Source organism: Oryza glaberrima, chromosome 2 (assembly GCF_000147395.1).
Source record: "Oryza glaberrima chromosome 2, OglaRS2, whole genome shotgun sequence".
Classification (NCBI taxonomy): Eukaryota; Viridiplantae; Streptophyta; class Magnoliopsida; order Poales; family Poaceae; genus Oryza; species Oryza glaberrima.
The window spans coordinates 28,450,985-28,477,105 of NC_068327.1; the positions used below are offsets into that span (position 1 = coordinate 28,450,985).

Consider the following 26,121-nt stretch of genomic DNA (forward strand, 5'->3'; position numbering starts at 1 on the left):
ATGCGTTCCCACGTACACACACACAAAAAAAAAAACCTAGCTAACATGAATGTTAATGTCATTAACTCTTCATCCGTGTCATGTAGCCAACGATTTTTGACTAATATCCTAGCAACTTTGTGAATTAAAAACTGAAAAGTGGAAGGGTAATAAGAGCCGAAAGGCCCGAAAAGCAAGAGAAATGTTCATCTCAGCATATCAGGCGATGGAACAGAACTAATTCCCAGTCCTTATCTACAAACACCTACAGGTCAAGCAGAACCGGATTCCTGCACGAATTAGAGCCAACAAACCGACCAATGAACGGTCCCGATGCAATGCAACGAAATGGGGGCGCGCGTGCGTACGTGTTCGTACGGATTTTGATTATTCCTCGCGCCGGCGGCGGCGGCGGCGGCGGCGGCGGCGAGGCTCCACCGATCATCGATGGCGGATGGCTCACGTGATCGCGCAGGCGTTGGGGTTCTCCTCGCTGAAGATGGTGGTGAGCCTGTTGGCGTCGGTGGCCATGCGGTAGATCCCCTCGCGCACCGGCGTCGGGTAGCTGTAGCGGTACTCGCCGGAGAAGTACTCGTGCCGCCTCGGCGTCGCCGCCTCCCACCTCGGCAGCGGCGACGGCGTGTACCGGAAGTACCCCGGCGGCGCCGACGTGGCGTGGCGTGCCGGCGCGTGCTCGGCGCCGGCGTTCGGGGCCTGCTGCGTCGTCTGTTCTTGCTGCTGCGGTGGCTGCTGCTGTTGCTGCTGCTGCTGCTGCTGCTCCGGTGGCGGCGGCTCGGGGCCGAACCGGACGCGGCCAGACTTCTTGTTCTTGCCACGCTTCGGCGGCTTCGGCTCGGCCGGTGGCGCGTCCTGCGCCGGCGGAGGCGGCTCTTGCTGGGGTTGGGGCTGCGCCTGGTGGTGCTCGTGCTCGGGCCCGTGTTGCTGCTGCTGTGCCGGCGGCGGCGGCGTCTGTGGCTGGGGCTCGGGGGATTGCTGGTGCGGCGGCTCTGCAGGCGGGATCACGTAGACGGAGTTGGCGGCGCTGAAGGTGACCGTGCGCGCCACCGGCCGCATGTAGTACGTCTCCGTGGGTGGGCCGGGCGGGTAGGCCATGGCGTAGTCCAGCCTCTCCTCCCGCCACCCCCTCTCGCGCCCTGCATGTCGCCACGCTTCACAACTCTTAGCAAAAAAATGAACTTCGCGATTTTGAGATTGGTTTGGACATTTGGTACATGAACATTGACTAACATTATATATCAAATTATTAATCCATTGTCCTAAAAAACATCACACATCATATTATCATTTACATGTGGCTATGTGAGGACGATATACATGCTTTTGAACGGGTTTTACATGTGAGATTATTAGCTGAAAATCTATCGTACTTATAGTAGCGAAAACTTAATTAAGCAGCCTGCATGCATGGCTGCAGATTAGCAGAAGTACCTAGTTCGATCGATCATGTCCTAGCACGTGATCGATGCAGACCACGACGTGGCAAGGAAAACAACATGTGCAGTGTAGAAGACGACTTACCGTTGCATTTTCCGAGAGCTTTCGACACGAACTTGCCCAGATGATAGCAACCCATGCCTGGCTCGGCCTTAGTTTTCCTCTTATCTTTCTCCCTAGCTATCTCGCTGGGATGTAGCGATGTATGATGCGTTGGTGCGCGTGTGCTCGAGTGAGCCTGTGCGTGGAATACATGCTAGCTTAGGAGGTCGCTCAAGTTCACGGTGGCAACGAGAGAGAATGGAAGGAACGGGGCCAATTTAAAAGGAGAATACTACGATCGGTTGGTAGCAAGAGGGAATCCGGCAACAATGAACTCCTACCTAAAACGCCTCTTTTCTCCTCAGGGGAAGGCATCGACTGAAGTGGCAGGACGCACATAAAGGGTGGTCCTCGTTTTCGTGGACGTTGGTTCGAGCTAACAAGTGGTGGCAGAATATATTCTGCTCGACCGGGACAATGCGTTTGTGGGAGAGGAGACGCCTAACTAGGGATGAAAATGAGGTGGTGCATGCTGCATGGTTTACATTTGTCATACATGGCACAAAAGGGTTTGACAGATTTGACCATAAGGTTGCATAGATAAAATTAAGTTGCTGTCTTACTCTCTACTCCTACTTGCGTGTCGATTCCTTATTTTTGTACCGGTGAAACATGCTAGCCTCATTTTCCTGAAGGCAATCTGTTTGCATGTAAAGTAGAAAGCTCGGAGTAGGAAGGTGCTAGTGAAGCACCTTTTTTTATTCAGGGAACGCGAAGCCAAAATTGAATAATAGGCTGGCGGGTTGTGACTGGTGCAGACGGCAGAATGGGGCGGGCAATGGCAAGGTTGAAATCTGTTGCTAGGTAACTCAAAATGATTAACTCGGTTTCAAACAAAAAAATGATTAACAATGTTGTTACGCAGAAAAATGGTTATATGGTCGCTAAAGAGCTAAAGATTTATTATTACTGCAAAAATTGTAGCAATAGAATAGATTATACAAAAAGCAGATGCTGCGGTCTAATTATCCACAGGCAATGAATCCATATATTTTTCTATGAATAACTATATCCTTCAACTTCAAGCATCCTATCCTAATGCCAACCATTCCATCCTGCATTACGCAGGATTCTAGCTTACCAACATGGGCAGTTGGGCACGCATTCCCCATTTCCGCACCTCCATGCTTAGGCTCCCTAAGGAACACCCTCTGAGAGCATGAAGAGTTCAAACACAAACATAGTTGATCACGCTACAGTTGATTGCAACGCTTTTATTATTCCCCTCTTCCATGTGGAAGTCTCTGGTTCAAACCTGAGCTCCCAGGTCGGCCAGTAGTGAAGGTCCTGTTTCAAAGTAAGCACACGAGGTTTGCCATTCAAATGGACGGTCCGCACCCTAACAAATTCACCATTTTCCAATCCCTGAAATAAAAGGTTATCAGTATTAATTCAAATCAATTGAACATAAGCTTGCCAGGTCGATATATCACATGAAAAGACTTGACTATACCAAAGGAAGATAACTATTGATAATACGTACCTTCACCACTTGTATAAAAGTTTCAAGATCTGGAGTTGGCTTCCCATTAACTTCCACTATCCACTGCAGAGCATAGAGACCATATCTATGTACGGGACTTCCATGACACCATCTGCATAAAATATTTGATACTCATTCCTCGTTCCCATTAGGTATCTAAAATGTGCTTAACACCAATGCTATGGACCTACCGCCAAGCCATGTACACATCTTAAATTTTCAACCAACTCTAGATTTACCATCAAGGAGGGAGAATTCTAAATGATTACATATATCTGTATATAAGATTTGGAGCGCTACACTACTATTATGACATTGGGAGGGGAATTAGAGGAAACACTATCAATATGGCTTTTATGAAGCTGATTTGCTGTCGGTGCCCAAGATAACACAAATGGGTTTCATTATTGGATAGGATGTACTAGGAAGAGATTGTAAAGTTGGAAAGAACAAAAAAAACATGTGCAATTGAAAGGGTAGAGCTGAACTTGTTGAGACCCTTGACCCCAATTCCTGTTCTCTTCCCTTTATCAGGATAGGGTTACTCGGTTTACACTCTACCCTGACTAAGTGTACTCACCAGGGTTGTTAGATTCAAATTTAAAATTTTATCTAATATCGGGCACAGCTAGTGACCATACCAACTTGAGATACATGGGAATTGTAGAACAGACAAAAACAAAAGACATATCACAAATGCTCGCACTTCTCAAGTGTTGGCATCCCTGAACCCACAGTAGCTATAGGCTTATAGTTCCAATCAAAGAACCCATAGAAGCAACATATAAATTCGGGTGGAGCATGTTCTCACCTAGCAACATAAACTCCATGACCTTCTTCGGGCAAAAAACCAAGTGCGCGCACTGCTGAATGAGGATCCTGGATTATGCATCCACACCAATTCACCATCCGTGTTGTTCCATTGCCATCTCTTACATCGGTTCCAACAATAAGATCAATTTCTTTTCCCTGTTAAATGTTGACACGGTTGAACACATAGATATTTAGATTCATACAGTTTCGTCAAAAAAAAATGGTTGGTTTCTTACAACCAGTCCTCACCTGACGGAATATTGTCATGTTAAGGACTCCATCTGAATCAACAGATTGGTCCAATTTCTGGCAAGCATTCTCGATATCTAGGAAGCATGTAATTGGCTCCTTATTGATAGCAAGGATCATGTCTCCCTGTTCAAGGAGATTTTCTGCTTTGGATCCAGCCAAACAACCTTTGACCCGCAAAACTTGTCTTCGCACAGGGTCCTTCTTAGCTAGAGCCTGCAAGGATAATCATATTGAACAGTAAATATTTCATGCATCCAAAACCTCTCCACTTGCTCATAACACTAGCATATTAGACAAGTCCAAAACCAATCAAGCGAGGTCCTTTACTCCTCTTCCTTACAAACTGCAGCATTTATCTGTCAGCGAACACTTCAAGTGAATGGCATGAATATTTCTCCAGAACAATAAATATTGCACTCGCGTAATTACATAGAACATTCAGGTTGACAGTCCATCAGGAAACGAATCATAGCTGTCCGACCAAGCAGAGCAACTTCAGAAAAGACTAAAGGCAAGGCCAACGTGAAATTACCTGCACCCAGCTATCACTCAATCCATAACTTCTTGCCTTTGAAAGCAAAGTTGGATAGAGTTCCACCTCCAGAAGTCTGATGAATGGTATTGGCCTCCTAACTCCATTGATAATACGAAATGGTCCAGGAGTACCAGAGATTATCTTCTCAAGGACTTGACTTATTGCATATATTGGTATACCTCTAACAAATTGATGATCCTCCGAACTGCTACAACCATATTTCAGCTGGAGAAAATAATTAATTGATTTACAACCCCGATAAGCACATGGAAGAATGGCTAAACTGCTAAGAATGGTGCCATTATACCATTGCTTACAAGCATTAAATGTGTAGGGTATGAATTAATGCTAGGACAAAGAATCTATCAACTTTAGTCAAACATGCAGAAAAGTCTAGGGCCTTTAAGTGTAGTGAATATAGTTTCTTATATTGTCCATTTAGTTGATTGTTCAAGATATCAAACGGCTAACCTTCCGTGTAAGACGGCGTTTTGTTCTTTCTTTTTTTCTTTTGAATAAATGTTCCTGAGAACGTGCGAGCATCATTACTTAGGAAACAGGCTAAAGCAAAGCAACTGTAATGTAAACTAACCTGGGTGGAAAAGCTTGCCCATAATGCTTGAACTCTTCCTTGCTCATCCGTCAATATACCCGAAAATGCACTACCAAAATCTAAAACAAATATTTTTCAATATAGTTATTCTGAAAAAATAAACAAGACATGAAATCACAAGTTGAAATGTACTTAGAAGGTACCAGTATCGAGCTCAATGACCTCCATATTAATTGCACGATACCGTGGACAGTCAGCTGACCCAATATTAACAGCAGTGCAGGGATTAGTTATGATTGATTTCCTTGATGTAGCCTGCAAGCTTCTACTTAGCCCAACTAGGTAGACAGAATCTCCTCGGCGCAAGGCAGGTTCTACATAAATCCAAAATTATAGCTTAAAATTGGAAGTGGATTGGTAGGTCAGAAAGGTTATTTTTAGTGTGGACATAACTAAATTCAGAGATTAGGGAATTAACACATGAAAGAGAACAAACCAGGAAGAAGCTTAGCAGCCCGGACAACTGATGCTCCAGCTCCTAGTGCAGAAGGGTCATAAGCAACCAATGCAAAATTGTGAACGGGATGCAGAAAAACGACCTAAAAAATAAAAGTGCATAAGCTAATAATAAGTTCAAATTTTGTGCGTTAATATTTATAATGAACAGGAGGGGAGCAAGCTCATACTTCTGCAGGTATTTCAATGGGATATGCAGCAAAAGAAAGCATTATATCAGAGATAGATACAGCAACTGTATTCCTATCAACAGCAACCAGACCCAGACAGTCCGAATGATATATTATTACACCAGTTCCGAAGAAGTGTTGCGAATGCACTCCATCAAGCATGCACACTGGTGGTACATGCACCTATAAAAGGTAGGCATCAGTAAGGCAGTTTTGAACAAGAAACACTACGAGCTCAAAACTAACAAGCACAAGGTAAGCATTGTAGGTACATACAGGTTAAACCAACAGCAGTAGTACAACATTCACCACTCTAAAGTTAAAAGGTGGGGAATATTGCTAAGCACGTAATGGAACAGTAAGAACTAAACTTTATAGAAAAATGACTCAACAAGCAGCGGTGAGGATATACAAGAAAATATTTGTCCAGGTAGTTAGTATTCAGAAAAAGGCCTACAATGCCAAATACTAGGCTTTATACAACTTTCCAGCACCCAAGTAGTTTGTCCAATAACCTATAGACCTGAAATGTTAACCAATGATAACACAATATTGAAACAGATGGCAGGAAGTCTGCCGTTCACTTCAGATGAAAAGATATGGAACCACGACCATCTGGCCCAATAGGCCACATGAGAACAAAATCACCATATAAATCACCCAACACAACAACATTGCTCCCCGCAGAACCATCAGGACAAGTGCTCTAAAGAATGGTCTACAAGTACGCATGCAAGGGTACAAACAAGGAACAGGTGGCCCAAACTTGTAAAGCTTAAGCAGCACAGAAGGCCAAGTATGCCGCGTAACTGCTACTAGGCGGGGTATCAGCAGGAGACTGCATACTGCTTAGTTGAAGCTTGGGCAGCATACACCAACACATCAAACTGATGACCATGACTATGAAAGTTTCTTCTGAAATCAAACATAGATATTGCTCACCTCAAACATTACAAGGGCTGGTTCAATTACTTGTTCTGCCAATGATGCATTACTTGATATTGTTCGAGCAAGGTCAGAACCATCAACACTAGACAGATGCCTCAAACCACCACCTTTTATTTCATCTAAATCACCAGAAGATGATATCGTTCCCTCAGCAGCTATCTCCTCATCCACCCGCCGCCTTTTTTTCTCAACAAGAGAATCTTCACTCGAGTGGGATCCATCTACATTAATCTCATCATCAGTTTGTGTTTTGATGCATCCATCTGTCAAATTCTCAGACTCATGCTGGCACTTGAGATCCATAGGACTAGATTCAGGTAAAGATGAAACAGAATTGGAGTTTGCATCAATAGGACCAGCATGATGAGCTGAAGCTATAAAAGGAGATTCCGGCGGTATAGCTGATTTTGCAGTCCACAAGCCAGTTGCATCATTTCGAGTATATAACTGAGGAGGCGCATACCATTCATGCCGATCAATGGTCACCAGTACAGACTGGATACATAAACAAGATAAATGATCAGTTGTAATTTTTGAAGTGAGTTAATGTTTACTAGGACGCACAGAAATATGACTAATTATCATGATTAAAAGTTTCCAAGGAAGATGTTCCTACCTTATTCCTATAACGGTCGGTGTACTTTACATATTCAAGAGGAACTCTTGCTCCTCTAGATAGTTTTGAAATACATGCAATAAGGTCCCCTAAATTTTCAATATCCTCTCCTGCAAGCTTTTTAATAATAGCATGGCGTGGAACAGATGCCCGAGAGAGCATGTACCTGCATATTATGATGGTGGTTAAGTTGCAGAAAAGGTAAGATAAACAACATCACATTTTAGACAGAATATCAGCTAACAAATAGAAGAAAATTAATGCAGGCAAGACACCAACAGGAAACTTGAAAAGCCAATAAAAAGACAGATATAATCCCAACGTGAAATATTGCAAAGAGATGAATAACATATAAACATAAATTGCAGCTAAAACTCACTAAGGGGTGTTGTGCTCTGATAGTAATAGCTGTGAAAAATGAAACTTAGTTGGGAGTTCAAACCCGACTCAATTCTCATAATCTATTGGAAAGGGATTTATCATATGACCAATGCCTGGTAAAATAGACCAGCTAGAAATCACAACTATGCTTTGATGCCCTTTCAGGAAATGAATATCAGTTGTTATCATCAGATGTCTTACCCTGCCTCAGCAACATATACGAGACCGCATTTGAACCTAAAATTCCTTGCCTACATATAAAAAAGATTAGTAACGTTTCAATACTCAATAAATATTGTAAACGTATAATTTTATAATGTTAAATGACTTTCTAGAAAGAGGGAACATATGATGAAGTATACAATTAAATGAGTTGCAACTATTTTCATGCAAGACCAGAGTAGGGAGGCTAACATTTCTAGCAAAAAGTTCAACATGATCCAATATTTCTAGCAAACTTTGCAGATTTTGACCAAGAAATAATCAAATTACAAGTAAATTTACCAAAGATTCATACTTCAACGTGCTTTCGCACAATATTGGTTTTAACTATCAAATATACATGTTATAGCAAATTAATGGTCAAAGTTTAATCTTGACGACTTTCTAAATTAAAAAATATACACTATCCAATTCATAAACTTATAAACATGTTAATCCAATTATTTGCTAGAGAAGGGGCAGAGAGGGCAACAGCTCAGAAAAGACCATTAAACTGTGGCAAACATACCTGCTGGTACGAAAGTGGATGGATCACAGCACCACTAACTTCCAAGAAATGATTTGGAGTTATAGAGTGCAAATCCTCAACCTGAAGAATCAAATTAGTATGATGTAGGTCGCTTATTAATAGTAATAGAAAAAATAGTCACTAGCGCTGCATCATGTGGTAGGAGTTAGGACTACTCGACTGACGCAAATATACCATTCTCTAATGAGGCAATTAAATAAGATATGCCAGTGCTGCAAATTACCTCCAACTTTACTGTTAAAGGTGTACCACCTCTTTCGATCTGCAAATCTATCTCCTTGCCAACACTGTCATCAAGCAAGGTCTCCATTGCGAGAAACTGTGTTACAACCTGCAATTAGCATAGTATAAATGTCAAATCTATGATATGAAAATTAAAAATGACATAGAAAAAACATTAGTGAACAAAACATAAGAAACTGTTTATATTTTAAGGTTTCTGCGTGTTCAAAGTACCAGAAATAATTTGCCCATGGACAAAAATAAATAAATATTGGTGGGCTGTGGTAAATGTAGCAGTGAAGGTGCATAGCTTAAATTTAGTTGGTGTCAAGTGAAACAAAGCCTTCTTCATAATCTAGTTAAGACGCATACTCAATACAAATTAGCCATAAAAGCTACAATGCCATGGCTGGCCAACCGGAAACGAGGACCCAAAGAACTCATGCAAGGGGATGAGGTCATGAGGACCCCAAGGAGCTCATGCAAAACGCGGCAGCATATGCAGTCATCACAAGATCCTAAGACTGGCTGCCCAACCATAAACCTGTCCACATGATAGTAACAAATTATACAGCATTACTTACCTCATCATTCATGCGAACAAGCACATCACCAGGTTCCAAATGTTTATGTGCAGGTCCTTCCGGAACCTGCAAGGACAGAGTTCAGTTTCATAAATCATGAATGGTACAATACAAGTGAGCTAACTGAAAAAATAAATCAAAATTAAAATTCATGAATAGTAATAAGAATCATAACTTACCACGGAATCAACAACCAGCATTCCAGTCTCGCCTGATGGAGAAACAAGGCGTACCATCTGTACAAATAGAAATAGCAAGTTGCAGATGTTAATTGCAGTGCATGATGTTTTGACATTCAATATGTACACAATGGAAACACATATTTAAATTTTCATTTCTTCAGATAAAGAATCATTAGATGCAAAACAAATATAAACACAGATTAACAGTAATTAGTCACAAATAGCAAGTATAGATCAACTTTAAAAAAAACTCTCGAACAACTTAAATTTATACATTACAAACATATTGAACATGACTATTTTCTGATGCTGACTGATGTCATTCAAATTGCAAAGAGGGTGGAAATTCTAGCCAATAGCAAACCAGCAATGATGCACAAAAATACCTGTTCTGTTTCATTCCTGAGTCCAAGACGCCGAGTTTCTTCAAATCCTTTGTGTTGAAAGGTCACCTTAAAAACAAGGGAAAAGGGAAATGATCTAAGGACTGGCAGGAGGGGGGCAACAAGAATAGGTAGAAATGGCAACACAAACAAGAGTAATAGCCTTTGTTAACTCTAATAATCTCATGGACAGATTGTGCTTTTTAACTATCGCTGTAATAAAAGTACAGCAGTCAGAGGAGCAAAATTGACTATACAATGGCTGCTGCAGCACTCTGTACACTTGTGGTGCTGATCATTGCAAATTCACAAACTTTATCACTGACATACAAAGAAAGAAGAACAATTAAGTGCTAAAATGTTTACTTGTTCACCATACATCTTCAGTAGCTCCACCGTAATAGAAATAAACATCTAATGAAACAGCAGGTCTTGGTAAAAAAAAAAGAACAATGGGATCATCAGACAGCATGCTCACCTGAAGTGTACCACGAGGAATGTAATCAGATTCAGGCTTGCTACCAAAAGCTTCCCAACTGTCACGTATCAGATTAAGTGCCCTAACAACCTGGAAACAGTTTGGACAAACAATATAATAAACATAAGGGTGCCACGGGCAATCAATCAATATTAAACAGCAATGGCATTCCTATTTGTATGATCTCGGATTTTGGTCAATGCCAAAGTGCCAAACTATAAGTTCTCTCTCTCTCTCCTTGTGATGTCTAGTGCATAATAGGATACTTCATACCATACTTTTACCTGATGAAAATCATTAAGCCAGCTAATCTAGTATAGATGTTAAAGTTAGACTAATTGCATGTGCGCTTTATAATGACATCATTTTGAACTAGCAGGACCACTTCGTTGTTCCTGTCAATAAGAGACCTTACAATTAATCAATATTAAACAGCAATGCTATTCCTTTTTGTATGAACTCGGATGTCAGTCAATGCCAAATTATATTTTTCTTTCTATCTCTCTCTCTCTCTTCTTGTGATGTCTAGTATAGATGTTAACCTAATTGCATGTGTGCTTTTATGACTCGTATCAATTTCAACTAGCAGGACCACTTCGTTGGTCTTATTAAATAAGAGACCTTGCAATTTTAGAACAAAAGCATAAGCTTCCTGGGCTAAAAGTAGTATATCTATACTCCTTTAAAAGAAGGTAGTGGTGGTGGCAATGAATCTGTCACCCCACCTACTCCCATTGTAAATTTTGCAAGTTAATCCCTGAACTTCTTAATACTAAAAAATATCAAATGTAAATGGATAGCCACATTAAATTAGAGTAAGATGAATATTCCCTATAGCAAAAAAGATGGGTAACACATTAATATGTTTTCTTTTATCCGTAGCAAAGCACATGCATTTAGCTAGTTTCAATGAACATTTTGTAAACAACTTACACGTTCTAATGGAAGGAAAAACGCAGAAGCACTGGAAGATTTACTTCCAGCATTCAGGGCGACAGCTCTTCCTTGACAATCAACAACAGGGGAACCACTAGAGCCACCTTTGGTACCAGATGCAGCCTATAGAAACATATGATTACATTAAAATGACAGAGAGAGTAAAAGGAAAATTAGTGAACCTCTATTGGATAAAAGCAATTGAACTATAAGACAAAATCACGGATAATGGGCATGCTTGGTTTGCTACCATTTCTAACCTTACCAAATTTTAGCAAGGCAACAAACCAACCATACCTACCTTTCCATACCAATATTTGGTAGCTAATAAACTTCCTGACCTAACATCACACCCAAATAGATGAGGTTTCAAACTAAACGTACCACCACATACCTACCTTACCCAAAAAAATAAATAAATAAGGTGTGGCATTAACAAAATTTGATAAGGCTGGTTTCGGCATCAAACTAAAACATGCCCGATATTTCAGAAGATGCATGAACATCACCAATTTGAATTAAACATATACTATTCTCAAATAGATTTCATTCTAGAATGCATACAGTCAGACTTTAGAAATTTTGGCCATTATTATATACATAAAAATATTCAAATATGTCATGCAAAAAATTATAAGAGTATATTTGTCACGAGAACTACTTTAATGTCATTATTTTTAAAATGGGAATCATTATATTTTAATATCGATATTGTATGAGCACATCATTCAGATAAGTAATGGTTAAAAGGTGTGTATTAATGTCCCAACTGACAAGTCAGAAGAGAACGAGAGTATGGATGTAATATTGAGTAGCCCGAGAAAAGTACCTGCATGTAGAATGTGTTGAAATCGTTGTACCCATCCCTGTCAAAAAAAAAGGTTAAACGTAAGATTATATGCAGCAAGGCTGCACATAAAAATTATTAATCATATAGTATTATCTAGTAGAAGCTGGTGGTGGCAAGCTGCTCCATTTGGGTGGGTAGAGAATATAGAGTGAATACGAACTACAAAGTCTTTTTTGCCCAAGTTCGGTGGATTGAAAAGGCTTGGAGAAAAATGAAGCGAAAGGTTGAGATTTAATCCGCTTTCTCCATATGTATCTTCACTTACTGAAACTAAATAAAGTTCGCATAGCAAGTAAACTATGATCTCTGATCCTCTATGATATGTATCTCCCTATATTTTATTACTATTTTCTAAGTTCAGTAGCCAACAAATGAATTTTGTACTATATATTTGATCCCTATGTCCAACAATAGATCCAAGGGTAATCATGAGAAAAGAAAATAGCACTAATGTAATGGGCCGTTATGGTAACTAGAAAGGAGACATACTTCTTGTAGTAAGGTGCTTCTCTATCAAGTCGAGCAAGTGTTCCCGCCAAAATTGACACCTGCATTCGGTGAAAGAAAATCAGAAACCGTTGCAGTATGAAACACAATCTATCGGATAATTTTTGAAGTTATTATGCTGATGTGTACCCATGGAATGTAAAGGATTAAGTGATTAACCTCCAAATCTAGGTCCAGAAAATGTATATACATATTAAAGCATCACTATCTAGTGTTAGTACAAATCATTGTCCCGTCAAAGCATGTCACATAGGACACAACAGAATCTGAATTACCACACTTAGATAGGAAGTAAAATAATTTGTTCCAGTGCCTCTTTCCAGCCTAATATGTGAAATGTTTTGATCTATACCATTGATTGGCACATATCTACAGTTTCTGAGCCAACTAGTTGAAGAGATGTCTCCTGAATCAACAAATATTGATTAAAGGCCCATAATAGGATGTTGTATGCATTGTCTTTTTCCCTATATGCTAAAATCTTATAAGCACTACAGACCACACAATATTACAGGAAAGAGGAGACAGTTCACTTGCTGAAATGCCAAACTGTACCATTTGATTATATAGTTTTCAGTGAACTACATGTGTGGAACATAGAGGTTTCAATGAATTGTATCATTTTAGCCTTTATTAGATGCAAGAAGAGACAGTTCGCTTGCTGTTGCTGAAATGCCAAACTGCATCATGTGATAATAGAGCCCACAATGAACTGTACGATGTACAGAACATTTGCTTTGTGAGCTCTACATTGTGCTTCTCAACAATGGGTGTGTTTAGTTCACGCTAAAATTGGAAGTTTGGTTGAAATTGGAACGATGCGACGGAAAAGTTGGAAGTTTATGTGTGTAGGAAAGTTTTGATGTGATGGAAAAGTTGGAAGTTTGAAGAAAAAGTTTGGAACTAAACAAGGCCAATATAAGAAACTAAAGCCTAATGCCTAACAATTAAAAATGATTGTCCCATAGTCCATAAGAGAATTTCTGGAGATGTAAATCCTAGCAAGTTTCTTGTGCTACATTGCTCATTATATGATAGTTCACAATATCAACTAGGAAAGAGGTTAATCTAGTTTTTACGTAACCTTTTCGCCGCTGTCATTGCCGACAACCCGGATTTCCAGACCAACAGATGCTGCTTCAGGTGCTAGCGGGATCTCATCATACTTAAGGAACTTGATAGCACCTGGATCATAGCGAAAAAAACCAAAATCATGTACCTGTTTCGAGAAGAGGGGGAAAAATTTTGGATTAACATTATGCCATTAGCACAGGGAGAACAAAATAGAATAGAACAGAAATGAAATGAAATGAAATGAAAGCAAACACTTACAGGATCTCTGTACAGGGGATACACGGGGATCTCCTCCCTGTTCACGAACATCGCCTCCGCGACGACAGGCCCTGCGAACACAGCAACAGCAGCATCAAACCAGTAGCACACGAGTCAATGCACAAATCACACGGAAACTCCCGGGGAGGGAAACGGGCGGGATCGGGCGGGCCCCTACCTGGCTTGACGACGTGTCGGTTGGTGAGGATGATGCCCCTGGACTTGTCGACGACGAAGCCGGTGGCGTAGCTGGCGCCGGCGACCTCGGTGTCGAAGGCCCGCGGCGCGGTGGTGCGGAGGACGACGACGGAGGGCACCACGAGTGCCAGCGCCCGGCGCCAGTCCTCCGCCGTGACGGTGGACTCGATCTCCATCGCCAGCTCCCCTCCCGCCTCCTCCTTCGCGGGGCTCTCCATCGATCTGGCCCCTCAAACCTCCTCCTAGGGTTTTTGAGCTCTCTCTCCCCTCCTCCTCGATTCGTCGTCGGAGGTGAGGATTTTTGGGTAGCAATCTCACGCGGGCGATGTGATGGTGGGGCGGTGCGGGTGGGTCGGGGTGGTGGTGAGATCAGCGAGGGTCGCGGGGATGGATGGGAGTGGAGCTGCTGGTAAATGCGCTTGTGGACTCGGCGAGATTTTAGAAGGGGAGACCACCAACCGAGGTCACGCGAACCGGAGGGGGGGATATTTTCGTCGGATCTCCTCCGGATTAGGCCTCTGATGAAAATTTCAGGCTAATCTAAACGTGTTGGGCCAAAACGGATCGTAGTTTCTGTATGATCCATGTGGATTATGGCTACGTTTGGTATAATGGGCCGGATGATCAGTCTACATTCTGTAGGGATTTTGGGCCTAATTTTGCCTAGGCCTATGCGTTTAGCCTAGGGGCGTTTCCTGCCACGTCGACGGCGAAGGTAGGGTGATCTTTGTGGCAGAAGAGAAGGACCTTGTTTCAGATGATGCCCTGTGGGCCTTGTATAAGCAGTGGTGCAAGGCTTTCAACCAGGAGCGTGACCATGCCGAGATGGTTCAGCGCTTCGAAACCTTCAAGAGACGTGTGCAGTGTGCTCCTTGTGGACAGAGCTAACAAGGAAGCTATCAGAGATGGTCTGTCCCGCAGACTTGGAATAAACAAGTTCACTGAGGCCTCTCAGCCTAAAAAAGTTGGCCTAAAGACACTCACCCCAAAGTGCAAGCACCTATATATGTGTGGCTTAGGCCCTATTTGATTCAGCTTAGAATTATTATAATCTAGCTTATTAGAAGTAAGCTCAAACAAACAAGTAGATTATTATAGCAGATTATTATAATCTGATAAGCTGCTCTAGAAGAGCTTTTTTCAGATTATTGAGTGGCTAAAGACCCACTACCCCTACATACTTGAGAAAAATTACCCACCTATGCCATCAACTGAACAGATAGCTGAGGGCATTATAGACTTTAGCCTTTCAGACCCAATAATCCATGCCTTCAATAATCCAGACAAACAAACAACTCACAACTTATTCTATGCCAGCTTATTATAATCCAACTTATAGTAATCTGGCTTAATAATCTAGATTATAATAATCATAAGCTGAAACAAACAGGGCCTTAATTGGATGGAGACACTATACAAGGCAACTACTCCTACAGTGCGCGTGACCTAGGTGCGGTTAGCATGGGCGAGTGGAAGAAATAATTTCCTCCACCTACCCTTCCCCTCCCACTCCGCCCATTCGATCCTATCCATTCCATCCCCTCCGGCTCCTCTCATCGCACCGCCGCACCCGCCGCTTGTCCTCCCCGTCCGGCGCCGGCTCCGCTTCTCTTCCCACTCCGCCGCACTCGCCGCTCGCCTTCCTCGTCCACGGCCTCGGCTCCGTCTGTGGATGCGGCGCCGGATGAGGCGGCCGTGGCCGACAGCGCCTCGGCATCCTCCGCGGCGGCGGTGGACGACAGGTTGCCTCGGCGACGACCCGGCCAAGGCAGTGTTGGCGGCGGATCTGGCAGACGCGACGGTCGTCGGCGCAAGGCCCTGGAGCAGCGAGCGATTCGAGGCGGCGGCGAAGGGCCGCGGCCAGGAAGGAGGTGGACGGGCTTGGCGTGGCGGTGTTGGCGGCGGAGCTCGGCGACAACCCGACCAAGGTGGCGGATCTGGCGGACGCGGCGGTCGTCGGCGCGAGGCCCTGCCTCCTCCAGCGCCGCCATGGGGGACGCCGCCGCTCCACGCCTCCCTCCTTCTCCCCGAGCTCCCCTTGGCAGCGAGATGACTCTGATGCGGTGGTCGGCGGCGGATCTGGCGGATTTTTTTTCTCCTTCATCATGTGGTGTACATACGTCTCAATTTGTTTTGTTGAATCCGTCTTCTTTGAGTTCTTCTCTTCCAATCCCGAATTTTTTCGTGCATTTTCTTGACTTGGTGGCCGGAGGAAGAGTGGCTGTGACGGGAGCGCTAGTGTTGTGGCGGAAGCTGCAGCGGGAGTGGATTTTGGGAGGGTGATTCTGGGATTTCACGGCGCTAGGGCACGCGCGTGCGAGGCGACGCTGCCCACAGCGCGCGTGCCCGGGGATTTCGGTGTTGCGCGCTCCCTCGCGCCGTTCAGGTTCCGCGCGGCTCTGCTTGGAGGCGAGGGGCTTAGCTAGGGCGCGCATCCATCTGCCACGCACGCGGAAAGCCTTGCTGGCACTATGTAGCACCGGTCCAGCTCACCGCGTAAGAGACCTGATGGAAAGATTTCAGAGCTACAGGCCTGGAAAGTAGTGCCTATGGCCAAGCTTTTTGAGGGCGTACCTTACTCACGGGGTTCGGTGATTGTGGGGAGTGCTGATAAAGTCCTCTTTAAGTCCCAATGAATCATCAGCCGCCCAGGATATTTATGTACTAAGCTATGGTGTTATACTTTTAATGTTTAAGGTAGTGCTTGGGAACCAAAGCTTTAGCGAGTTATAGCAGGCCGTGCATACGAACAAGCTAATGCCCTGTTATGCAAATAAATGCTTGCTCCTGCAGGTCTACTTATGTTCTATCTAATCTATGCTTGTGTAAGGTACCCTTAATCTACCATATAATGAAAGGGTCATCGTAGCCCGACCGAAAAAAAAAATCTCTGAAGCTCATTCTTTTGCTTATTATGCAGATTTTGAATTTTCAATCTTAAATTTGAAACTGATTTTGAGATTTTCTTTATCGGATTTTTTTCAGCCTTTGCTTTTAGATCGCTATGAACACGTATAAAAAAGTTTTATTCACAAATTACTTTCCATTTGTAAATATGCTATTTCGCTTATTCCACGAAACGATGGGGCTGAACGTTTGCCGCATCTAGGTTAGAGCATCTCCAAGAGAATAGCCAAATGGCTCTCCAAGCTAAAATTTGGAGAGTATGAAGAAAAAATACCCTCCAACAGTCTCTATATTCGGTTGGCTAAGCCATATGGCTGGCCAAATCATAGCAGTCACTGGCCAAACGTGGAGAGTCATTTCAACTGGCCGTCCATGGGCCCCACCACTCCTACCATCTTTCTCTTTGCCTAAATCGCAGTGGATCGTCGCCGCCCGCCTCACGTGCACGCCCTCCTCGCGCGCACGGGGAGCCGCCACAGCCGTTGTCGCCCTCCTCGCGTGCACGGGGAGCCGCCGCAGCCGTTGCCGCCCGCCTCGTCGCTGCCCACGCGCGCGGGAAGCCGCCATCGATGGGCTGCAGATGCAGGAGAAAGAGAAAGAGAAAGAGGAGGAAGAAGAAGGCAACGGATCTTTTTTTTTTTATTTTGGAGATGTAAATAGAGAGATTGTTGGAGTGAATACCTAGTTTGACTACCCAAATCAGTTAGAGAGTTGGCTATATGAGTATTTGAAGAGTTTAATTTAAAGATGTTGTTGGAGATGCTCTTAAGCAGTTGTTGTTACTTGGACCAGACACAAAAGCCATTGTAGAGCGTGTGACCACGTGGAGCCGCCTAGCCATCACGCGTTATCATTTAGCCTGTCCCCCCTGTTGCTCCCTCATTAGAACAAGTTTAATAGTATAACTAACTACCGGCTTTAAATCATTTATAGTCAATTTATACAATAGTTACTTATAAATATATACTACACAGTTAATATCTAGTCATATCTGTCATACACACATGTATCTTATATCTTAAAGTCCGTGCTGTAGCTGGCTACAAATTTATAGCACGCTACTTTTCTCTTTCTCTTTTATCTTCTTGAAATACATTTATAGCTAGCTTTTTTAATGAAATAGTCTATTAATGTACCTGCTCTTAAGGTGGTGGAGGGACTAAAGTTTAAAGTTTAGTCCCTCTTTTCCAAACACCATCTTATATCCGTCCAATCTCAGGCCATGCTCCAATCATAGTGGCTAATGGAAAAGTTGGGAGACATCCCCAAAAATGCCTACTTATTGCCTAGCCAATCTCGGCATGCACAAGGCCAGCTAGCTCATCAAAGGTAAGTGAAGCCACACACATATGCACTACACTTGTGCAAAACGCCTACTCCCTCCGTCCAAAAAAAAAAAAGACACCATGGTTTCCGTGCCCAACGTTTGACCGCCGTCTTATTTAAAAAAATTATGAAAAAAAATTAAAAAGACAAGTCACGCATAAAATATTTATCATGTTTTATCATCTAACAACAATAAAAATATGAATTATAAAAAAAATTTATATAAGACGGACAGTCAAAATTGAACACGAAAAACCAGGGTTTGTCTTTTCTTAGGACTGAGGGAGTACCTCAGCTTTGTCATTTCCAGATTCAGCACATCAGTATTCAATGCAGAATAGTAGCAGCCTACAGTATGTTTACTTGCGATCCAAGTGCTCACGAGACAAGCACACTGCTAAGGACATCAACAATGTGAGAGAGACTAACCGAGGGCACTCATAGAGTGGCTATAGAGAACCAACCTCACGATGTATTATCCCCCTGAGCAGTGGCTTCAAAATCCAAAGCAACCGGGTGGGGGTACAGGCCACAGTGGGTGTCGTCCACAGTAGCCCCAGGTGGCAAATTCCCGAAATACCCTGGAACCCTCTAGTCAATTCCGACCGAGACGAGCCCAACCGTACCTGTGGGTTCGTTCGTTGCCGTTTCAATTCGACACCAATCACACCACACGGCGTCGGCGACGACCGTTCTCTCTCTCGCTCAGTGTCTCCCCCAAATTCCAATTCCACATCATCAAAAAGCAGAGTTCAAACACAGTTTACACACAAAAATGCTTAACTGAATTGATAAGTAGAGAACCAAACATAGTACTACATGGGAGTAATAGTAGTACACAAGGAAGGAAGGACCAGGCCTAATACTTGCTGATCCATCCAACAACTTATACGATCCATTATCTAAGAAAACAGCTTATACAATCAAACAAAAACTCCTTAAGACCAAGCCAAGAACTAGAAGAAAATACAGCAAGCATCACAAACTAGTAAGTAAGCTACAGGAGGTTCTTACTTAAAAACCTTAACAACCTCCTTAACCTGAAAGGCTAATACGACTTACTTAACCACGCGAAATCAAGATCGAGCAAGAAGTATGGTTGGATTAGTGCTTACTCTAATATGGCAACTAATCCAACCAAGACAGGGGCGAGAGGAAGAGATCAACAAGAGATTTTTAAGTATGAATGTCTTCATACTTAGAACTAATCCAATCCTCGTGGTGGTGTTGCTCCTCGCCGTGCGGTTGCAGGTGCGGGTGGTGGTGGTGCTTCTGCTGCTCGCGGTGGTGGGTCGGCGCGACCATCATGCCGGTCTGGAGCGCGTCGACATGGGAGCCGAACTCGATGGCCTTCTTCCGGATCGAGGCCGCGGACAGCGTGCCGCCGTCGGGCTCGCGGGGCTCGCCTGCGCCGCCACCCTCTGACGGCGACGCCAGCAAGGAGATCTCCTCGGGGAAGTTGAGCCGCGCCGACCGGCCGCGAAGGTAGAACACCGCAGGGTCGTCGTCGTCGGAGTGGCGGCGAGGTGGCCAGATCCGGCCTGGGCTTGCCGGATCTGGCCTCGGGCAGCGACGGCGGCGGCTCGCCGGCGAGGTCAGCGCCGGTCGCCCTCCTCCCGCTCCCCTCTCTCCCTCCAGCCGTCGCCGACGAAGCTCATCATCATCGTCGCCGACCGCCCTCTCTTCGCCCGCATCGCCGCCACCTTCGTCCTCCCGCTCTCCCTCCTCTTCCTCATCCACATCGCCATCTCCCACACCCTCTTCTCCCACATCGACCCCGCCCCCGGCACCTCCGCCCAGCGCCGCCTCGTCCACCGCCTCGCCGACGACTGGCTCGCCCTCCTCCTCTTCAAGGCCGCCGAGCTCCTCCCTGCCGTGGCGGACCTCCCCGCCCGCCGGTCGATGGCGGCCGGTGGAGCGGATCGACGAGTGGGCGCCGCCGTGGGAGAGAGGCGAGGGGGCGAGGGTAGGAAGGGGATTTGGGGGGAGCGGTGAGGAGACGGGAGTTCGCAGCGGGTCTCCTCGCAGGGGCGAGGGCCGGCTCTCCGCGAAAAGCGAGCGCTCCTTGCATAGAGCCGCGTCTCCCAAGGAGTAGACGCGCTCCTAGCTGGGGAGACGGCTCACGCCGAAAAGAGGACGGGAGGGAAACGGCCGTTTGTGAGGGGACGGGTCGAAGGCACCATTGCTGATGGCCTAATGGATAGTACAGAAGAGTAATGTGCAATCCAGATTTACACACAAAACAACAAACACTGCATGTAACCCCGGAGGGAGATCTATCAAAGAATCTACTGTAAAAAGGCAGGGCCATAAGTTTACAGTTTACACAGATCTATAATAACAGATGTGGGGGTAAGGAGAAAAGAGAAAGGAGAAAATGGAGCAAAAACAGCAGTGCTCCTGTAGAGAATGGCATGTCAATAAAAAGAACCAAAACTTTACACCACTTGGACCAACCCACTTGCAAGCTCTTCCCTCTGCTTACCAGCCAGACACGGTGGCTTGCAACAGCAGAAGCGTGAGCCCGTCTCAACTCTCAACCAGGCATCGTAAACAATATCATCAGGTATATATGTAGACTGTAGTTATGTACCGGCAGTCTTCAGTAGTTCAGTTGCTATGTGCCTATGTATGAGCAGATCCAATTGCTTCCTTCTCAAACCGCTTGATCTGCCCAGCCAAACGCTTCATGTTATCATCGTATACGTAAGGGATCCCCTCGAACATCAACTTACTACCATTGACCGGCACCGGCACAAATTCCCGACAAGGCTCTCCCATGACATTGATCGAATTGTGATAGTGGTAGTATCTGATCAGGCTTTCTGTCTTATGGGTTGTCCTCCCGTAGACATTCTGTGACATGTGTACGCCGGCAGAGTATGCGTTTCGGGCCTGGATCGCATATTTGCGATCTCGCCTAACTTTGGTAATTGAATTGCGGAAGACAAGCTTCTCAAAACCCCATTCCCTGCATATGAACGGCACACGTAATATGTTTTAGCATCAAACAGTGTCAAACCTACCAATCTAAACAGTTACTATAATTGTTTCCTTGCAAACAGACATAAAAGCATGATAGAGCATAAAAATTCAACCTTTTGGTGTTAAAAAAAGGTCTTTTTTTTCAGGAACCAACAGTCATGAGCCCTTTGTTGTGTAAAAATTGGGCCTTTTACAGGCGCCAACATTCACAACAGCACTTGTACAGGCAATGACTTGCCCAAAGATCAAGAATGCAGGTAGAAAGAGCATCTATAGAAAATTGTTAGTTATCAGATGCTGTAGTTACACACTACTCCCTCCGTTTCATAATGTAAGTCATTCTAGCATTTATATATATGTCTAGATTCATTAACATCAATATGAATGTGGGAAATGCTAGAATGACACACACACACACACACACACACACATATATATATATATATATATGTCTAGATTCATTAACATCAATATGAATGTGGGAAATGCTATAATGACTTATATTGTGAAACGGAGGAAGTAGTTGTGAAGTCAAATTTGTTAGCAGGGGTTACATAATAATAATAGATGATGCTCTGAATATTCCGTAAAGAAGTTTCTTGCACATAGATAGTTTCACTTTCATGTAATACATGGAAATCTATACAGTATTATTCAGCAAAGCATGGTGAGAGTTTTTAGACATCAATTAATTTCATTAATTGCATCCCTTTTTCCTGGCCAGACATTACTTGTGTTCCTTTAGTGACCTTAATTAGTTTGCAGTTTCCTACAATTATGGGCCTGTTTAGATCCCCTGGCAAAATTTTTCACCATCTCACATCGAATGTTTGGACACATGTATAGAGTATTAAATATAAACGAAAAAAATAACTAATTACACAGATTGTGTGTAAATTGCGAGATCTTTTAAGCCTAATTGCTCCATGATTCGACAATGTGGTGCTACAGTAAACATTTGCTAATGACGGATTAATTAGGCTTAATAAATTCATCTCGCAGTTTACAGGCGGAATCTATAATTTGTTTTGTTATTAGTCTACGTTTAATACTTCAAATATATATGTCTGTATATCCGATATGACACGCCAAAACTTTTCACCTGGATCTAAACACAGCCTATGTTGGCAAAGATGATGAATTGCGATGACTTATGTCCATCACCTACTCATCCCAATGAATAAGATGGAGTACCTCAAACCAACTCTTAAAAGAAAATTGGATCTTTTGTACCGAACTAACCGAAGCCTATGCAAAGTTAACTTGAAGGAACATACCAGTCACAAATCAGAATACAATACAAGACATGGTTACACACTTGAACATACCAGTCAATCAACGTCTGCAGTCTGGACTTGCAAGTTGAAATACTACTACTATATTATACTACAGCTCATTGCCCAACTGATCAACAAATTGCACAAATAAGTAACCGCTGACTTACTTAACCTCGTCTAGAATGTCTGATAGATTAATCAACACAATGCACATTCCATGGCAGACAACAAACTACCCAAAAGAAAAATGCTACCGAACCCAGCAGAATGCACCCTGCAGCCTAAAACTGATATACTGAACGGCTATAACAAAAAGAATTGCAAAATTTTCACAGCATTTGCTCTAATTCACGCAAAAGTACTCAAATATCCTACATTCAAGCACCCCCTAAATCTGAAAAACAAAATAGCAGATATGGAATTTCTTCGATATAAAATGGGAGTAGGTATGCAAGAAGAGGACCAAAATTAGAACATGCGAGGAATCAAAAAGACAAACCTTGAGTAATCCTTGCTTGGATCCTGCACGCAGAGCTTGCTGGACATGGGATTCTGCTCGATGGTGAACTGCGAGTATCCCGAGAGCTTGCCGAGCACCTGGTCGAGCGTCTGCCCATTGGGCAGGTAAATGTACTCATCGACGTCGAAGAAGAAGGTCCAATTGGCGGCGTGCCTGTACCGGTGCAGGCAGTCGTTCACCACCAAGAACTGGTTGTAGTAGTAGCCGTCGTACTCCGCCTGCGCCCGGATGTCCTGCACCGTGAGCCGGCCGGCGCGGACCCACGGATCCAGCACCGCCTTCACCTCCGGGCTGATGCCGCCGGCGTCGTGGAAGACGAAGTGCGACCTCGGCCCGAAGAAGTGCGCGTGGTAGGCCACCCACTCCCGCATGCGGCTGGCGCTGAGGTTGCCGTACAGCGACGAGCCGCAGTAGAGGTAGTCGTACGGGAACGGCGGGCTGAAGCGGGACTCGTCGTACGAGCCCGGGGCCTCCTCGAGCGCCACGAAGCGCTCGTAGCGGCGGGAGGTGGTGGAGTAGTAGGCGTGGACGAGCAGCTTGCCGCCGGCGTTGTCGGCGTTGGGGTTGGATGGGAAGGTGCAGTTGACGACGACGACGGTGTAGACGCGGCCGTACCCCCAGTCCGGGAGCATCTTGTACGCCTTGGTGCGGACGGGGCGCGGCGACGGGCTGCCGGCGGTGGGGTTGGGCAGCCACTCGCACTTGAAGTAGGGGTTGCTGAACACATGGGTGGGCTTGGACGCTAATCCCACGACGGCGAACGTCCGCGGCCCGCCGCGGTACGCGCCCATCTGAACGAACAGCGCCGCCGCGCTGCCGTACGGCCGGAGCTCACGCTTGTTGGGGTCCTCCACCCGCGCCGGCCTCGCCGCCCTAGCCAACCGCGCGGGGACTGCGCTAGCAACGGCGGCCGGTGCGGTCTTGGCCGTGTCGGCGGTGGAGTTCTCCGACCGGACGACGCCTGCGCTCGCGGCGGCGGCGGCTGGCGTGGCCATGAGGGAACATGGCGAGGCCGAGACAGAGGCGGTGGAGCGCGCCGCGGTGAGCAACGAGCCGTACGGCTGGAGCTGCCACAATGCGACGAACACCGTGAGGAAGGCGAGCGAGAGCACGAACGACTTGATGTCGACGCACGGGACGAACACTCCGCCGCCGCCGCCGCCCGCGTCTTTCCTCGCCCCGTTCTTCATAGCTACCTACACCCCGCCGCGCGCCCCCTCGCCGCCGGGCGCCGCCCCGCAGCAGCACGACGAACCGCGTGGCGAGGCAGATCGGCGGGCAGAGAAGGCCAAGGTATCACGCCTCAAGAGGGGCGCGGAGAATGTAGAAGGCGATGATGCGAGAGGCGGAAGGGGACGGGAGCGGAAGGTGATGAGGCAGGCTGCTGGTGTCGCGCGTGAACTGAACCCTCAATCCAGCGATCGATCGATCGATGGATGGATGGGTCGGTCGGCGAGACGAGACGAGACGAGACGGCGTGGAGAGGAGAGGAGAGGGGACGCTTCTGGACTCCTCGCCGTGGGGGTGTGAATTGTGATGGGAAATGGCAGAAACGGGATGTGGGGGCCGGGCCGAGCCGCGCGGCGAGGCAGCGGAGCAACAGTCAAGGCAGGTTGCCTTCTCCTTTCCTGGTGTGAGTTATGGCCACCGGTAGCCGTGGTGGTCGCTCCTGCCGCGTTTACTGCATCACGTACCCGCAATGCGCGTCCCCACCAACCGTAGTGCGGGCCCCCGCCCGCCTGGCGGTGCAATGCAAACACCAAGAAAACGGCCGGGGAATGGGAACGCGAAAAGATTAGGATGCCAGCCAGGTTCGTTCAGCCCGTCGTACCGGCGGCCGGTGATCGCGTCGTCGCCGATCTCGTAGGCAGAGGCCGTGTTGCAAAGTTGCACAAGATTTGTTGTGTTGTTTAGGATAGATATGATGGTATGGGGGCAGTGCATCGGTGACGCATTCGAGACACCACTGGGCAATGCATGCACTGCATGCCATGCAGCTCCAAAGGCCGTGCTCCGCTGCATCAACGTGTCAGCGCAGAGCTTCACCAGCAGCTCGTTGATCGTCACAGCACTGCACTTTTGTTCTGTTCTGATCCGGGATAAATAATACGGCGTGCTCCAACAAAACGGCCGAGCAGTTCTAGAATTCGACGTGTCAGCGAAATTGCGGTTCTCGTGTTCCTTTCTCTTTCTCTCTATCCGTCTGAAGAAGATCGTCATCTCGTCGGTCTAATTTTCCCGGCCTTCCTCGCTGGCTCTCCGGCCGCGCTCCCCTCTGCTTGCAGCCTTACACCTGTATCGTGCACGCCAACAGTTCATCGTCCCCATCAAGGTCACACCTTTCCAACAGAGGGCCCCTCAATACTTTCGACTTTCTCCTTTATGATTTTCGGAAGTATTAGTACCCCACATTTCTAACGATGCATATGCTAATCCAATGTATATTCTTAATTCTGCACTATAGAACTCTACAAGTCTATTATAGATGCTTGCTTTCCGTGTGGTTGTGCCCAACCGCATCAGCACTAACGGTGATTAAACTTCCAGGTAGGAACACTACTCTATGATTACGAGGCGGCAGTTTTCTTTATTTTTTTTCGCCTTTTCTTTTCTCTTTGTTGGATGCTGAGAGCCCGAGACGGCAGTTCGAGCTCGGGGGAGGTAATTTCTGGCGACGTGCGTCCTTGGCGATTTGTATCTGAACTGTCAGTATTTCGATCTAACATCTGCTTTCGCGCGGGCAGGCTGTATCGTCTGCTTGCCGTAACCGAATCGAATTTGCCCCGGTTGATGATGGCAACGAGATCGCTTCGCGTTCTTGAATGTCTCCATACAACACCACCCATCTTCGAAGTCAGATCGATGCAAGTATCGAAAAAG

The 26,121-nt window shown here is 45.4% G+C and overlaps 4 protein-coding genes across 4 annotated transcripts; all 4 read right to left on the minus strand.

Moving 5' to 3' along the window:
• Positions 1-173: 173 nt before the first annotated feature.
• Positions 174-1,848, minus strand: LOC127761444 (early nodulin-75-like). The gene is made up of 2 exons (XM_052285735.1): positions 1,519-1,848; positions 174-1,133 (listed from the first exon to the last, which is right to left on the minus strand). Exons 1-2 carry the CDS (start codon positions 1,571-1,573, stop codon positions 439-441), a joined length of 750 nt encoding a protein of 249 aa, XP_052141695.1. The 5' UTR covers positions 1,574-1,848; the 3' UTR covers positions 174-438.
• Positions 1,849-2,409: 561 nt separating this feature from the next.
• LOC127761443 (protease Do-like 7) lies at positions 2,410-14,680 on the minus strand. Its single transcript, XM_052285734.1, has 24 exons — positions 14,207-14,680; positions 14,029-14,099; positions 13,781-13,915; positions 12,679-12,737; positions 12,169-12,205; positions 11,337-11,462; positions 10,404-10,493; positions 9,929-9,994; positions 9,540-9,596; positions 9,361-9,426; positions 8,778-8,885; positions 8,534-8,614; positions 8,005-8,054; positions 7,423-7,588; positions 6,801-7,301; positions 5,859-6,041; positions 5,669-5,771; positions 5,376-5,546; positions 5,212-5,291; positions 4,617-4,844; positions 4,082-4,297; positions 3,831-3,988; positions 3,020-3,131; positions 2,410-2,901 (listed from the first exon to the last, which is right to left on the minus strand). Exons 1-24 carry the CDS (start codon positions 14,442-14,444, stop codon positions 2,725-2,727), a joined length of 3,279 nt encoding a protein of 1,092 aa, XP_052141694.1. The 5' UTR covers positions 14,445-14,680; the 3' UTR covers positions 2,410-2,724.
• A 4,541-nt stretch (positions 14,681-19,221) lies between these two features.
• On the minus strand, positions 19,222-20,231 carry LOC127762641 (ethylene-responsive transcription factor RAP2-10-like). The gene is made up of 2 exons (XM_052287116.1): positions 20,163-20,231; positions 19,222-20,091 (listed from the first exon to the last, which is right to left on the minus strand). Exons 1-2 carry the CDS (start codon positions 20,229-20,231, stop codon positions 19,636-19,638), a joined length of 525 nt encoding a protein of 174 aa, XP_052143076.1. The 3' UTR covers positions 19,222-19,635.
• A 485-nt stretch (positions 20,232-20,716) lies between these two features.
• Positions 20,717-24,889, minus strand: LOC127762452 (galactan beta-1,4-galactosyltransferase GALS1-like). Its single transcript, XM_052286974.1, has 2 exons — positions 23,221-24,889; positions 20,717-21,430 (listed from the first exon to the last, which is right to left on the minus strand). The coding sequence occupies exons 1-2, from the start codon at positions 24,429-24,431 to the stop codon at positions 21,085-21,087; spliced, it is 1,557 nt and encodes a 518-aa protein (XP_052142934.1). The 5' UTR covers positions 24,432-24,889; the 3' UTR covers positions 20,717-21,084.
• Between the last annotated feature and the right edge of the window lie 1,232 nt (positions 24,890-26,121).

What these genes read in the sequence shown, in the direction of transcription:
- LOC127761444 (XM_052285735.1), bottom strand. Translation starts at nt 1,573, where the DNA reads ATGGGTTGCTATCATCTGGGCAAGTTCGTGTCGAAAGCTCTCGGAAAA. An exon ending in AGCTCTCGGAAAATGCAACG is followed by an intron (nt 1,134 to 1,518) that starts GTAAGTCGTCTT and finishes GGCGACATGCAG; the next exon opens with GGCGCGAGAGGGGGTGGCGG.
- LOC127761443 (XM_052285734.1), bottom strand. Translation starts at nt 14,444, where the DNA reads ATGGAGAGCCCCGCGAAGGAGGAGGCGGGAGGGGAGCTGGCGATGGAG. An exon ending in ATCCCCTGTACAGAGATCCT is followed by an intron (nt 13,916 to 14,028) that starts GTAAGTGTTTGC and finishes TTCTCGAAACAG; the next exon opens with GTACATGATTTTGGTTTTTT. An exon ending in CCATTGAAATACCTGCAGAA is followed by an intron (nt 5,772 to 5,858) that starts GTATGAGCTTGC and finishes TTTATTTTTTAG; the next exon opens with GTCGTTTTTCTGCATCCCGT.
- LOC127762641 (XM_052287116.1), bottom strand. Translation starts at nt 20,231, where the DNA reads ATGTGGGAGAAGAGGGTGTGGGAGATGGCGATGTGGATGAGGAAGAGG. An exon ending in GGGAGAGCGGGAGGACGAAG is followed by an intron (nt 20,092 to 20,162) that starts GTGGCGGCGATG and finishes CGACGGCTGGAG; the next exon opens with GGAGAGAGGGGAGCGGGAGG.
- LOC127762452 (XM_052286974.1), bottom strand. Translation starts at nt 24,431, where the DNA reads ATGAAGAACGGGGCGAGGAAAGACGCGGGCGGCGGCGGCGGCGGAGTG. An exon ending in CCAAGCAAGGATTACTCAAG is followed by an intron (nt 21,431 to 23,220) that starts GTTTGTCTTTTT and finishes GTTCATATGCAG; the next exon opens with GGAATGGGGTTTTGAGAAGC.